Source organism: Nestor notabilis, unplaced genomic scaffold, assembly GCF_000696875.1.
Source record: "Nestor notabilis isolate BGI_N333 unplaced genomic scaffold, ASM69687v1 scaffold17645, whole genome shotgun sequence".
NCBI classification, from domain to species: Eukaryota; Metazoa; Chordata; class Aves; order Psittaciformes; family Psittacidae; genus Nestor; species Nestor notabilis.
This window is the reverse complement of record NW_009928138.1, coordinates 1,482-16,144: the sequence shown is the minus strand read 5'-3', so window position 1 is coordinate 16,144 and position 14,663 is coordinate 1,482. Positions and strand designations below refer to the sequence as shown.

Sequence of the window (14,663 nt, the reverse complement as noted above, 5' to 3'; positions counted from 1 at the left end):
AACTTCATTTCAAATGGCAAATATGCAGTTTGCACTACTTGGCATCTGCCATTTATAGCTGAATCATCTACACTGAACAAAAGTAATCTACTAGACCAGACAGGCTCATTTAATTAAAACCTACTAAAATACCAACTGAAAATAAAGCAACAATTTGAAACAGTGATACTATCAAAATCTGTGTGAACTAAGCCTTCCAGACAATAACATTATGTAGGAAATTCTATTCTCTCAGGTACTATTATGCCACAGGCAATCACTCTGCAGGGAACAGGGGGGAAAAACAAAACAAAACAAACAAAAAAAACAAAAACAAAAAAAAAACAAACAAAAAAAACCCAAACAAACAAACAAAACCACCAAAAAAACAAACCCCAAAAAACACTACAAGAAACCCTCTCCCCCCCAACCCAAAAGCCATTATAAATATCTTAAAGTTGCATTTGAAAATTGTTTCTCCTCCTAGAAACATCTATTCCTTTTCCTAAAAAAGTTTTCTTGTTAGGTGTTCCTATTTTCCATTAGCCATCTTCCCCAAGTTACAGAACTAAAATCATTATCTAGCCAAAATTAAGTTTAGCTCACTTTAATAGAGCAGTAACAGTTTTCTAAAAGTATTTGCTACTCCTACTTGAAGGGTAAGAATGAAGATTCTGCCTCTAATTTCCACAAACATGTAGATTGTCAGATAATCACCCAGGCCAGGTCTGCCTACTTTGATGCAGAACTCTGCCATAACTTTAACTATCAAAATTTAACTAAGCAATACTACAAAGCGGATCATACCACATGTCTTATAATTGACACATTTTGTGTGTGTGTGTATGCACACATGTAGAAAGATTATATAAGTATATATACAAAAAAATATTATAGAATAAATTCTTAATTTTTTATATTTATACACACATATATATGTGAAAATACATTAATAAGTTATTTTCTATAACTTTCATTTGGTAATTTACCCAAGCTTTTTCTCTTCCCTTCATTGTTAACAGCCGTGCTCGATTTCATCATGTCAACCAAAAGAGTGTCATGAAAAACAGTTTCTTCTAGAAATTTTAAAACATTTCAATTCTGAATTTGGCCATAGTTTGAGTCACATAAGGTCTCAGATTTCCATCATTTGGAGGCTTAGTTCTACCCTAGATTTCCCCACTGAAGACGGCCAGCATTTTAATTAACCTAGAAGCCCTGAACTGCTCTTCTACTAATACATCCAAAAATAAGCCATCTCTCTGAATCAAATCCATATATGCTGGGCTCCTCAAACATATACACACGTATATTTCAAACACAGCCTCACCAGTTCAACACCTAGGTACTTAGTGCACCTGGATACAGTTCAAAGCACACACTTGAAATTACCTGAAGTAATATTTAAAGCAATTTGGCCTCTGAAAGTAAGGGTTCTGTCCCAAGTTCTGCAATGAATGAAAGCATTTTTTTGGAAGTGGGGCAGAGCAGTCTTCTGGATGTCAGCAGTTAGGCATCAAAACCTTTCAAACATTTAAAAATATGATTTCCAGCAGACTGCCCCACAATGTTTGGCTAAATTGCTCGTACTTCTACAATATGCCATCAAAATCCAACAAAACATTTGAAGTTTCCGTGCAATTTTAACACAGGACAAGAGTAAAGATTAAGACAGTTTCACTTTGCTGCCCAATGCCCAAACTTTACAGTAAGTTAATTGATACTGCATTCCAAATATTTGAAGCTTAAAAAGAATCAGTTTGATTTAAGGAGTTCAGAGGAACATAGTTCTTTTCTTAGGAGAAAGTCAAAAAAGGAAATGTAACAGATATAGAACTACTTACATTGCAACCATTTTCTCCTACTAAGTATCTTTTGAGCTGTACACTTAAAATTGTATGTTTCTGAAAAATATCACATTGATAAAGCAAAACTGCTCTTGTAATGAACAGAGAGAGTCCATGAAAAGTTGCTATACTTACATGGATTGCTGTATGCCTATAAGGAAGCTTTGTGTTCTCAATGCACTGTCCACTAGTGACATTCCAAACACACATCTCCCTGCCAAAGATAACTTCATATTATTCTCTGTCATTTCTACTCAATTGTCTGGAATAATTTTGTGCCACCAAGTTTTTCTGTAGTGCTGTACTTAAGTGCAGTCTGGTCCTTTATGTGGCTTTTTGTTACAGATTACTGGGTAAGAAAATGTAGTCATTAGTAAGGGATGACATACAGTATCTGTTTCTTTTTGTTTTGGTAATTACACCCTGCTGCCTTGCAACAAACTTGACTTTAAGGCCAACTCCAGTCTACAACAAATTGTAGGTATACTGCCGTTACAGCTCGTCAACATGTCACTGTAACTATCTGTCGTTGGAACTATATCCTCCTGAAAATGATTCATTTCACTGGACTTAAACCACACGTCTTGAAAGACATAATGCATCTTCTGCAGCATTAGACCGGTTCCCGAGAGGAGCCGCAACTTCTGTTAAAAAGAAACAGTGCCACCATGAGGCTACTCCTGAAATCTGTTAGCGATACAGCAGCACTCGCCTCTTGACAACCCAAATGCCTGTGCAACATTCTAGCTATACTTAGTTACGTTAAAGTTACTGTTTGAGAAAGACACCTCAGCAAGTCTTCCTCATCTAGGCATTATTCAATATGCTATGGGACTAGGGTACAACAGAAACAATCAAATTAAATGTTGTAAATAAGGTTGCATGAGGTATGTTGTCATGGTTCAGCAATGTTAAACTTCGATGCTTTTAGATTTTATCTGAACAGCAAGTATTATTTTCAGAGCTGAAAATCATTTTATGATTTCTGAAATTACATTCTATGTATGAGGACTTAAAGAACACATTGGGGAAAAAAAAATATTGTATTAGAAATTCTACTTAGTGATTTACATTTTAATCCACACACTTTCACATTTTATGATACTCTAAAAATATTACTTAACTTACATTCTTCAGCTGAGCAAAAGCAGTAAAACCTATGTAGCATATCTGTAGTGTAACATCAGCTTTAGTAGGCCAAAATTCATAACTGAAACAGAATGCTTATGCTCTTTAATAAAATTTCAAGGCAGTGAATTTCTCATTTATATCAGAACAATTAACTTTATTGCTTTAGTTATATTACTGTGATGCAAACATGCACAAATGAGACCAGAATAAGAATTTAGCACGTTGTACTTAATTAACTGTGTTAATTTACAAGGAATGAGTGACACCATATGTTGATAAATGTGTTCTATAGCATATGCTAAGTGCATGCATACAACATCAGTGAGACCTTCTGAATCACAATGGATTGATTTATAGATTTCTGTGTAAAAAGTACAGAAATACTCAATTCAGTACTCATCCTTCTGGGACAGACAAGTCAGTTATACAGAAACTTGAGATTTTTAAGCGGGATCAGGAGAGATTATCATCACTTATACAATTTCTTCCACCTTCAATACAAGGAAATGTAAGCTTGAAAATGGCAAAAGTGAATGATTCACAAGCCAGAAAATGCAGGTCAACAAACCCTGCCTCACTTCAAGATGAGGCTACCTATTTGTAATTACCTCAAATTCACATTACAACCTTCCAGGGATCAGTGATGAATGCTTTGCCCTTATGTAATACAGCTGAAAAGTCAGCAGTAATTGGGTAAAAGCAAACATTTAAAGGGGCCAGAAGACTATTCAGTCCTACATGCACACATTCCAAGCAAGCCCGATGATCCCTTCAGAGGCAGAACCTTTTGGAAGTGAAGATCCCTGTGTGCTGTATCTATAGCAAAAATACCATTTGTTTCTTAACACTTTTCACTAGAGCTTTTTGGAAATACAGTATCTTTTCTCCCAGTATGATCTGGAAACAGTATTGCAGTAACAGAATTTCAAAATTAAGGTGATAAATAGTTTTACCTCTGAGCCCTTGAGTAGAATTGTAGTAGGCCAGTGCAAAACTAGTTCTGTAAACTTCTCATCCTCCTTTCTGCACATAACAACCAGAACTGTTTAACACTGTCTGTCCAGTGGGGCAGTCTAACCTTTGAAGACTAAGAAGCCTGAATCAGTTTGTTCAAGCTATCCCTTTCTTGTATACTCATGGTTGAGAGAATCAGGCCAAGAACCTAGCAGCTGGAAAAGATAAGCTCCTCAATGAGAACGTAGTAGCCTTAAGATGCTAAAAGGTATAGTTTGAAGAAGGGCAATTGACAGGAACTCTTCATGGGAGTAGGTTTTAACAGAGCTATTAATTGGAAAAGATGAACCCAAAATAAGAGAACATCATTGAGCAGCAAGACAAAATTTTTTAAGGAAAGACCTTAAAGAAGTGAGAAGCAAGCCCTGACTACTTTCAACAGCTGTAATCTTGAGCAGATGGGCTTCAGAACCCAGCTGAAAAGATAATCAAATATTCAGAGAGGGGGAAAAAATCTTGCATGCTAGCCCAGCAGAACTGCAGAAATTTGTTTGCCTGAAGTCATGAGCCAAGTCACAACAAACACATTGGAAAAAAGCTGCAAGATCAGCCTCTTAAAAAGAATATATTCCAAAATAGCAAGTCAGATTGAAGCAAAGACAAGGAATATGTATGCCTTTTATTCAAGGGCAGTTGTTTACATGCTTCTATATGTACTCACTGAACAAGCATAACCTGGATCAGAGTAAATTAACCTCTTATTTAATTCTCAAGAGTGAAGTTGGGAAGGAATAGAAAAAGCACCATGGTATTAAAACATTACTGAATCTGCTGCTTCCCTCCAAGAGACAGTTATTCTCCATTTGAATGGTGCCTAGCTAACTCTCTGAACAATTCATTTTCCTGACTACTAACTGGATATTTGAATCTGCCAAACCCTTTTGTCATCCAAGAGATGAGCTCTTAGACTATTGTATATAGGCAACAGTCATTATCCTAAGTAGCTGATAGCCTTTCCATATCATGGAAGAAGTGGATTAAAAACCTTCTGTCAAATGCAGTATCTGACCTACACCTGCCATACACTTCATTTAAGAAATGAATAATTGAATATTCAGTTACCTACCCATTTTCAGTAGCACTTACTACATATGGTTGTTTCTCAAACTCTCTTGCTTTTGCCAAACAAGTTACAGAAGCAGTATGGCCGAAGAGCATCTCTTTAGATGAAATCTAGGACAATAATACAATGGTTTAACATAATACTTTCCATATAATCTAAGAAGATATAAAAGCAAGAGAATACTACTTGTAGATGTTGTTATTAATAAGTAAATGTCAATCTTCTTTATATTATTGTGTTTTTCAGTCATATTTCTGGAATGTACAAAGATATGGATGGATTATGAAGTTTGTATAAAGTTCAGTCTGTGTTCACTGTGGTCTAAAAATCATACTTCCTGAAGAATTTATGGAGCAGCAAGTATTGCAAAACAAGCAATAGGCAGAATATCTCTGGTCTTCACCCTACAGCATGCAGCAAAAGTGGCAGAGTGAAGCAGACAACTGATATAGCAAAGCTCTTAAGCATGAGTTTCATACATGTCTAGTAATCCTTTTGACTAGCTTCACTGTGTGCAAAGATCTTAATAAAAAAAGGTAGCCCCATAAAAGTGCAAACTAAAGTTTCAGTATACTTATGAGCACAAATGGTGCAGCCAAATGCAAAAAAAATAGAACCGTAGTTCTAGGAACACAGAATAAAAAACTGGACTTCCTTTGACTCTTTTCCATTCTCAGGAAAATAAATATAAAATAGTCAAAGCAATACCAATGATGTGCTAGAAGGTTTGCATCTTAATTAAACCACAAATACATATTTCATATTACTTGTTCCATCTTTCTACAAACATTTCCATTGCTAAACCTGGTAGAAAGCTCTGGTTTTCTAAATAGGTATTTTTTTCACTGGATGACAGGCCATGCTCAGCAACTGATTAAAAAAAAACTTGACATAATAGGAATGGTGGCACTCATATATGTTAACTTGTTGTCATGACTCACAGTACACAATCTCAAATTACAATCCACAAGTCACAATAATATATGAAAATTTTCCCAAAGTCCACAAATAACTGATTGCTTATTTAGGCATATCAAGAGGTTTTGCTTCATGAGTTACCTATAACAAATAGCACATTATCTTTAAAACTTAATCTAAGTAAGTGCGAATCTGGATAATCCCATTCTTAATAAAAGATAAAACTCCTCTGTGTCTATTTGTCAGGCTGTAACAAAGCAGACACAAACCTTTAATTCTGATGAAAGATCCCAGAGACATATTTGCCCTTCTTGACTTCCTGTAACTATAGTCTGCTGGTCATCTGTAATCATAATAGCAGTGATGCTATGAGAGGGAGCTATTTTCCCCCACACTGCCACAGCCTGTACTGATACCTTCATAGTCAGCACCTGAAAACAGAAAAAAAGTCACAATGATTAAGAAACATGAAATGCAAGAAAAAACAAGCTTAATGCAATTAAATCAACATCCAAAAAGGGAAGCTACAAAATGCTTATTGCTGCAAAAGAGTTGATGAGGCATTGAAACATTTTCTAACTGCTGCCCACATCACACAAACACTTTTTCTGCTAATAACTTAAATATGCAAAGCAGTGATGTGCCACTATTTTAAACTGAGACATTAACAAACAAGACCAGAATTACAAGGAACCAATACTAGCACAATACTGAAATATCAGCCACAGAAATCATGTGCTACCCCACACAACCTGGCTTAGCTCCCATGGGCCTATGTCACAGTCATCATCTTCCTAATTTTGGTTGGTGGAATATGTACCATGCCTTCCCTATTTCCTGCAACCAGCAGTGCTGCTCATTCTCTGCAGCTAACTACCAGAGGTAGCACAGGAACAGGGTGTCAATAAAGATCTGCAGTTCCTATAAGGATGAGGCAATAGAAGGAGGTAATAGGGGTGGAAGAACAGGTGGTGGGTCAGGGATGAAGAAAAAAAAAAAAAGAGGCCCAGGACAGCAAAGCATTATTCCCTCACCATTCAATAGAATCTCCTAGAAAAAAAGGCACAGAAGAAAGGTGGAGGCAGAGTTGCAAGCTGAGAAAGAGGGAGAACAACTCTTGGAAAAAAAAACAAAAAAACAAAAAAACAAAACAAACAAAACAAAAAAAAACAACAAAAAAACCCACAAACCCCACCATATAACAGATTAGATTTCAGCCACTCTGGCAAAAATTGAACAGTGGTCATTAGTTAATTCAATAGAGATTCTTATGAACTTCATTTCCAGGAAACTATTTCAGTGTATGTTCAAAAACCAGTACTTAGAAAACATCCTAAAATCCTCCTTATTAAAAAAAGTTCTACTTTGGTTGCTTTTAGACTTGATGCCTGTTCCTTTCAAAAGCAGCTCTGCTTGATAGCTGGGTTCTGTACTTGTCCTGCTTCAAACAAAAGCCCTGAGAAAACTGCTTTCTCAGTCACCTCTCAAGCCTTCTATCACATTGCTTACTGTTCAAATTCCCACGTTCATAAGTGCCAAACATACTTCTAGAGTATTTCCAATGATAACCTTCAAAATGAAAAACAAACAAAAAACAAACCCACAATAAGTATCTGACCATAAATAATTTGACACAATCACATTTGTCCTGTTTAGACTTTTCAGGAGACCCAACAAGTATGTCTCACTTGAGTCAACTTATGTGAAAGAATGGATTGCTAAAACCAGACACAGATAAGCAATATCTTTAGCACATCTTTATCTTTTTATCTTAACATCAAAGAGCCCTACACTGAGCTGGCAGTGCCTACCTTAGCCCAAGCAATTCCCACGCACACCAGTCACCTGTATCAAAACTCCCAAATTAACTAGAGTATACAACAGCCTCCAGTAGTCATTCCCTGGATACTGGGATAGCTCTTCTCTCCTTCATTTTCCCAGAAAGCCCGTACAAATGTTTCTGAAGCATCTTCGTCAACCTCCCTTCCCTTTCAGTTTTCAGGAGAAAATCCAAGATTGCTGTCACCTGCTTCTAACTGTTTTCAGGTAGGAAGGCTACGAAGTTGACTTGTGCCCAAGAAGTGACTCCTCTGAAAACTGAGATTCCCTTAAACTTACTGAGGACAGTTTTAGCTACCAACAGCACACAGATGATGGGCAGACAGCTGACAATGAGCAACAAAAACGTTTGTATAAATCAAAATGTTATTCCCAAGCATAAGCGAACAAGAAACGAATGTTAAGCCCTTCAGATGCACCATTGCCTAGCGTCACTTAAGAACTTTAATTATTCTTTTCAACATATTGTATGTATGTCAGCTACTTGTTGTCCAAACAGCAATAATACCATTGAAGAGATACTTCAAAGCAGCTCCTTCGCAGCCAGTAAACAAAATACACCTTTCAGAGAAGGTGTGCTCTTATTTGTCCTGAAGAAAGGCGACACAACAGAGTCCTTAGCACATCCTTAGCAAAGATATTTAAAACCAAACAGCTGCCAGAACAGTGCAGTTGGAAGAGATCAGACAAGAGACATGATAGTAAAGCTGAAATCTTGTGAGAGGAGGTAGGAAATGCAGGGCAGTAGGTAATAACCAGCTAAAGGAAATAATCTAGGAACGATGCAAACACATGAAAAGCAGCTCCTGTAATAATTCAGGAAAAACGACAGGACAGAAACAGAACACAGCATCAGGTTTTATGATACGTTTAAAAAACTGTAATACAAACCATTACTAAATCTAGCATGGTAGCAGCCAAAAGCAGGGACACAGACAAGAGCTATATATGTTGTTCCCACTAAAAGCCTTAAGTGACACAGAACTGAAGGAATGGTCTTTCTTTCTGACAAGTACACGAGACAAAGGGCTCAGCTACTGAGAAAAAGGGCTGAAAAGACTGGTGTGGCACACTATCAAGGTCCTGCCATACAACCTCAGCCAGAACACCAAAGGCAGAGGAAGAGGAGTCTAAGAGAAAATTAATTGAAGTCAGCAGTTTATTAGGCTAAATCACACTTAGTTCATTTTAAAGCTCTTTGTGGGCATCTCACAAAATCCTGGGAGATGTTATTGATCTCAGCTTTAAAATTTGACTTTTACAAACATTATTTTTTTTAAATCTCTAGTCACATGAAGTATTATGCTTACTGGTGAACACTGATGTCCTTCTCTCTTCCAGTTTATGCCCTGAAATCAAAGTTGTTCTAGCCAAACTCTAGTGATACGTTTTCAAGTATCAACTAAGCAAAGAAAACTCGCAGTTTTCATAGGGTTTACAAAACGGTGGCTGTCCAGTGAACAGTTTGATAGGCCAAATCCCAAGTCTTTAAAATGTGTTTCCTTGCATATCATGTAGTCATTTATACTTGTGCCATGGGAGCGTTCAATTAGTGTAAAATACCATAAGACAGAAGAATTCAGGTTTGTACTGCACTGAATATGAAGTCATAAATTACATTTTCTTGTAAAAGCAACATAGGCTCAAGATCAATATTCTTAGCAGAAGGCATACTGCTGAGCAAGTGATGAGTAAAGAACTCGGACAATCAACAGAAGTTAAAAACTAAAATTGATAGAATTTGCTAATGTATAGGTGAACTATTTGCACAAATTTGTTTCAGATGTCCATGAGTGTCATATTAATAAACAGCTACTAAAACACTGGTTATACATTTCAGTCTAATTCTCTTACAAGAGAAATAGAAAACAGAAGGTATGTGAACTTCTGTGTTAATATAACAGTCCTTAACTTTTTTTCTCTTGCTCCCTTATTAACTTTTCTTTTGGATTAAGATATTTTGATGCACAAGTATTTTGCATGAAAGCTTTGCTTTTAAGAATACCTTGACTTCCCTGGAAATACTACAAACTCACATGCAGATATCCACATTTTTTCTGACAATACTTAGCTTTATCAAAGCTATTTGATGATACTGATGGCACTTAGAGCAAACTTTTTTTAATAAAATCAACAGATATTTATCACACTGTTCCTTTAAAAAAGGTAAAAACTGTTTCCACAAAGTCAAATATTGCCCAAGGCATATCTGAGCTGCATGTTGCTTATCAGCACAAATTCTTCCAGCTCTGCACACTCAAGCATGTCTGATTTGCAGTATTAACCCTTTATTCAACTTCAAATCCAGTTCCTCAGTCCTGTTCCCCATTTCTCTCTGCTTAGAACCTAATGAACTTCTTTGTGTGACCTGCCCTTTCGGTCACACTGCTAAAAACTCATGACTAAAAAAAACTCCACCCTGTTCCGAGTTAAAACCGTACCAGTTCCTCCCGCCACTAACTTGTCACATCTCTGCTATCCTGTCTCTAGTTCTACGAGCACCTCTTTCACTCCAAAACCACACCACAAAACTTCTTAACTTGGAAAATTACTCCTGTTAGCACTGCTTCAAGGACTTTGAGTGTACTACTTCAGCAAGTTTGGATCAGTTGTACAGTGTTAAAGAAAGCTGAGTACACCTTTTATTCTACAGAAGCCATGAGGTTTTAAGGGGCCAGAATGCAGGAGGTCTGACCTTGAATGCACTTCTAAGCGCATATTAATGCAAGGGGTTTTCCTCATCACTCAACTTGGACTGGGACTGGTCACATTTATTGATAAAGAAAACACATATCCTGATTTTTAAATGAATTAAGAATACACCTGTTCTGACATACATAAAGGTTCTTAAAGCTAGGAACTGAACTTCCCAGAAACCTAACCTCAAACAGTTCACATAATAAAGCACCGGTTGTGACAAAAACCTCCTTCTCTTAGCTACAGCCCATAACAAAAGCTACCAAAGAAGAATTTATAGTTTATTTATAGTAGGAAGACTTCATAAAACAAAAAGTGGTTCTACAGGCAACAGTCAACCTTCCAGAAAAACTTTTCTGAGTTTATATTCATGTTTCAATACAACATACATTTTCTCAAGATCAGTTTGTCCAGTTCAATGTGTGGCAATCAGTATTGGGCACAAAGAGATGCAGAAATTGAGTTACAGTCCTGACAATATTAAGAGATTAGCAGCGTTTACCTGTTTGCTTTGGATTAAAAATACAAACAATAAAAACAAAACCACACCAACAAAAAGATAGGTGGGCGAAAGTGATTAAAACAATTATTGACAATTTTAGGAGAGCAGCATGTATCTTAGTCTAGCAAAATAGTGTTGGTCCAAGCTTCAATGTTCTTGATGGCCAAGTAAAATAAGAATTTTCCTCCACACACACTCCTTTTTAGATTCATCACAGTTTAGGAATTAAGTTTTAGGCCTAGCCTGGTAGGTTTTCCATGACAAATTTATTAGGTTTGTTTGTTTGTATGCAATTTCATTCTCCTTTTCCTGTCTATTATTTGACTTTACCTTGCATACTCTCTCTTACTGTCTGTAAGAAAATAGAGGTTTTATCAATATTTTTGTACTGTTAGTAAAAAGCTAATTATTTTCTAAGAAAAGCTTTGACTTGCAGTCTACTGATCTTTATTGCTTTCACAACTTTATTTACTTTATGATGTAGATGTTGCTCTCTCCTTAAATATACTATATCTTTGCTGATTACCCGAGACATCTTTCCCAAACTAAAATTTACTCACCCATTGTCCACAATATGTAGCAAATCCATCTAAAAGTCATAAATAATATATTGCATTTACAAAATACTTCATAAAAGTATCTTAAGTACAAACTCTAAAGATACAGAAGTGACTTGGTGCTGTCTTTGTCATGAATTTTCATGAGAAATCCACTGCATCCAGGAGTCTGAAAATATGGGTCAACAATACTTTGTAATTTGTGAAGCAGCTGGGTAGGCACACATTTGTGCAAGTGTAAGCAGTGGAATAAATTAGAAAAATGCTGAGAAAGATGCTTAACAGAGAAATGGAAATAGAATGGAGATACAGAGGCTGCAGAGGAGAGGACAGGGTATGCAATGTAGGAGAAGTTAAAATGTATATGAGGCTACATAAGTGAATAGAGAATGACAACCAAAGAAATGATACTGAAGACAGCAAGAGAAGATACAGGTAAAAAACATTTTTAATAATTAATAGCAAAAAGTAAAACTTTGAAATATTAAGTTTTTTAAAAAGATAATTAAAAGCTAGTTTGTATTTAGCACCTTGCACAAGGGAACTAATAAACGGCTCCTTTAAGATGCAGAGTCTGCTCTCTGTACATACAGCAGCAAAAATATTTCTGTATTTCAGGTTTTTTTTGTTAAGATACCTAACCAGGTAACAGGCCTGAAGTAAAACACTCCAATTAACATTTCTATCTTATAGGTCACTTCCTTGTGTTTTAATACATTCTGCCAGAAACCTCAGAACTTCACACCTTTTTCCCTTCTACTTTCCTTTTTGCAGCTCCATCCTGGAGACACTCCCTGCCTGCCTGCCTACCACGCCAGTACCAGTTTAAGCTCATGGGACATCCCTGGAGACCTGTCAGGGCTACACCCTAACCTGCCTGAGGACTCTCTGCTGAGTGACACCCAGATCTCCCTTGGGGTGCAAATATACTGCAGTCCAAGGGAGCAAGAGACTGGGATGAGGAATCAATACAACCCATTTTAACTAGCAAGAACCACCTAGTAATACCTTGTTTGTATTTCTTGAACGAGTGACACAAGAAACACTTATTTCATTCCACACAATAATTCACCACAATCAGAAGGAGCACAGTAAGGGCAACACCATCTCCCAGCTGCTGATTACATCAAAGGTTTGCAGCACAAATTCAATTTTATGATGTTAATCTCAGCCTGCCACTCAGAAATTTTCTCTGAGGGATATGATTTTTCTCTGGATTTCATTTTAAGAATGATTTTCTTCTTCTACAATCAATAAAGATATGTTTTCATCAAAAGACTCTATCTTGGCAGAATTCAATTGGCCATCTCAAAACCTTTTGGTGACACAATATTAATTAAAATAGTTTATGTTTCACCTAAGCTGGAATATGGGGCAGTGAAAACATCAGAAACTCAGAACACTTGTGCTCTGCACAGTGGAATAATCTTTACCTCCTTGAAATTATCATTTTATCCCATTAACTGTTCATTATTTTAAGCTTGCTAGAAAAGTGTCATGAGATGCTCTTTTGCTAAGTAGAAAAATTAAAGATGTGTACAAAACTAGAAATTCCTAGTTTCTTTCACTGTTATTAAAGGCTTCTGCAACAACAGTGATATAATAGCTGTCTAAATATGTTAAAAATTGATGCACGTGAGCTACCTAACTTGGTTTTAAGTCATATACATCAAGGATCCTGCATATATTCAAAGCACATGTGGAAAAAGTATTACAAGTGTTTGGACCCATAAAAAATGTCTTTAAAGAAAGAACAAACACATTAAAGAAAAACACACTTGGTTTTACTGTCTGAAATATTATGTCCGAATGTTTTATGAAGTACAAACATAGTTATCTACAGGAACAAGATGTTGCTTAAGCACTATACAGAACTATATGTGAATTATTTGCTACTTCCAAAACTTAAGCATACAAATAGCATAGCTTAAGTCATCTTCAGTGGAGTTGTATTCAAATTGTGAAATACTTTGCTGAAGCAGAGCTTTAATCAGGTCTTACAAAATTCACCCATCAATTCTTACAGGAAAGTACATATGACAGAAAAGGACCATCATTTTCTGCAGAAAGCAAGTTTTGATTTCAACAAAATCAAATTTTACTGATCTATAGACAGGTGTTAACCTTATATATACTAAGTTACCAAACTTCATTGAAAGTAAGTTTTTCCATTTGAGAAAGTACTGCTTCCTTATGCCTGTGAAGAGACAGCTCCTTACTTTTCCTTAATTATAAATTGTCTTTTGAGCAGACACATATGTCCTTTAAAAGAGTCAATGATCATAAAATAACCCCACATGAACCAAAGGGTGTACTAAGGGGGTGTCAACTCTAAGTTTATGGCCCACATACCTTGGAAAGTCTAGAGAGCATAAACTTTAAGTCTGTGTCAAGACTTCCCATAGATACAAGTAAAAGTCACTAATGTAATCTGCAAGAACTTTGATCAACTTTCATCTTTACTAAACATCACAGAATCTGTGTCCTGGGTTCAGCTACATCAGTCATTTTTTCTCCTTCTTAGTAGCTGGTGCAGGGCTGTGTTTTTGACTTTCAGCCTGGGAACAACGCTGATAACACCAATGGTTTTAGTTGTTGCTTAGTAATGCTTATTCCAACCAAGTACTTCTCAGTCTCATGCTCTGCCAGGGAAGAGGGGAAGCTGGGAGGAAGCAGAGGCAGGACACCTGACCCAAACTGGCCAAAGGGGTATTCCATACCACAGCACGTCATGCCCAGTATATAAACTGGGGGGAGTCACCCGGAAGGCCCAGATCGCTGCTCGGGTCAGGCTGGTTATTGATCAGCAGGTGGTGAGCAATTGTATCCTCTCCCCTTGTTATTTCCCTTATCATTATTATTATTGGTGGTAGCAGTAGTGGTTTGTACTATACCTTAGTTACTGGACTGCTCTTACCTCAACCCATGGGAGTTACATTCTTCCGATTCTCCTCCCCATCCCTCTGGGAGCAGGGGGAGGAAGAAAGTGGGGAGTGAGTGAGCGGCTGCGTGGTTCTGAGTTACCAGCTAGGCTTAAACCATGACAACCTGTACTGAACTAGCCATAACTGAGCCTACAGAATTCATTCTTATTTACACTGCTGCAACAGAAGTAT

At 36.7% G+C, this 14,663-nt stretch overlaps 1 protein-coding gene across 1 annotated transcript in view; it reads right to left on the bottom strand.

Annotated features, from left to right (window-relative positions):
* The window catches only part of WDR72 (WD repeat domain 72), a 105,191-nt gene extending 98,817 nt beyond the window's left edge, over nt 1–6,374 (bottom strand). Inside the window, exons 1-3 of the mRNA XM_010014391.1 lie at nt 6,222–6,374; nt 5,038–5,144; nt 1,962–2,040 (exon numbers count right to left, since the gene is read on the bottom strand). Of these exons, the coding sequence (XP_010012693.1) occupies nt 1,962–2,040; nt 5,038–5,144; nt 6,222–6,374 (339 nt within the window). The remainder of the gene's footprint in view (nt 1–1,961; nt 2,041–5,037; nt 5,145–6,221) is intronic.
* Nucleotides 6,375–14,663: the final 8,289 nt, after the last annotated feature.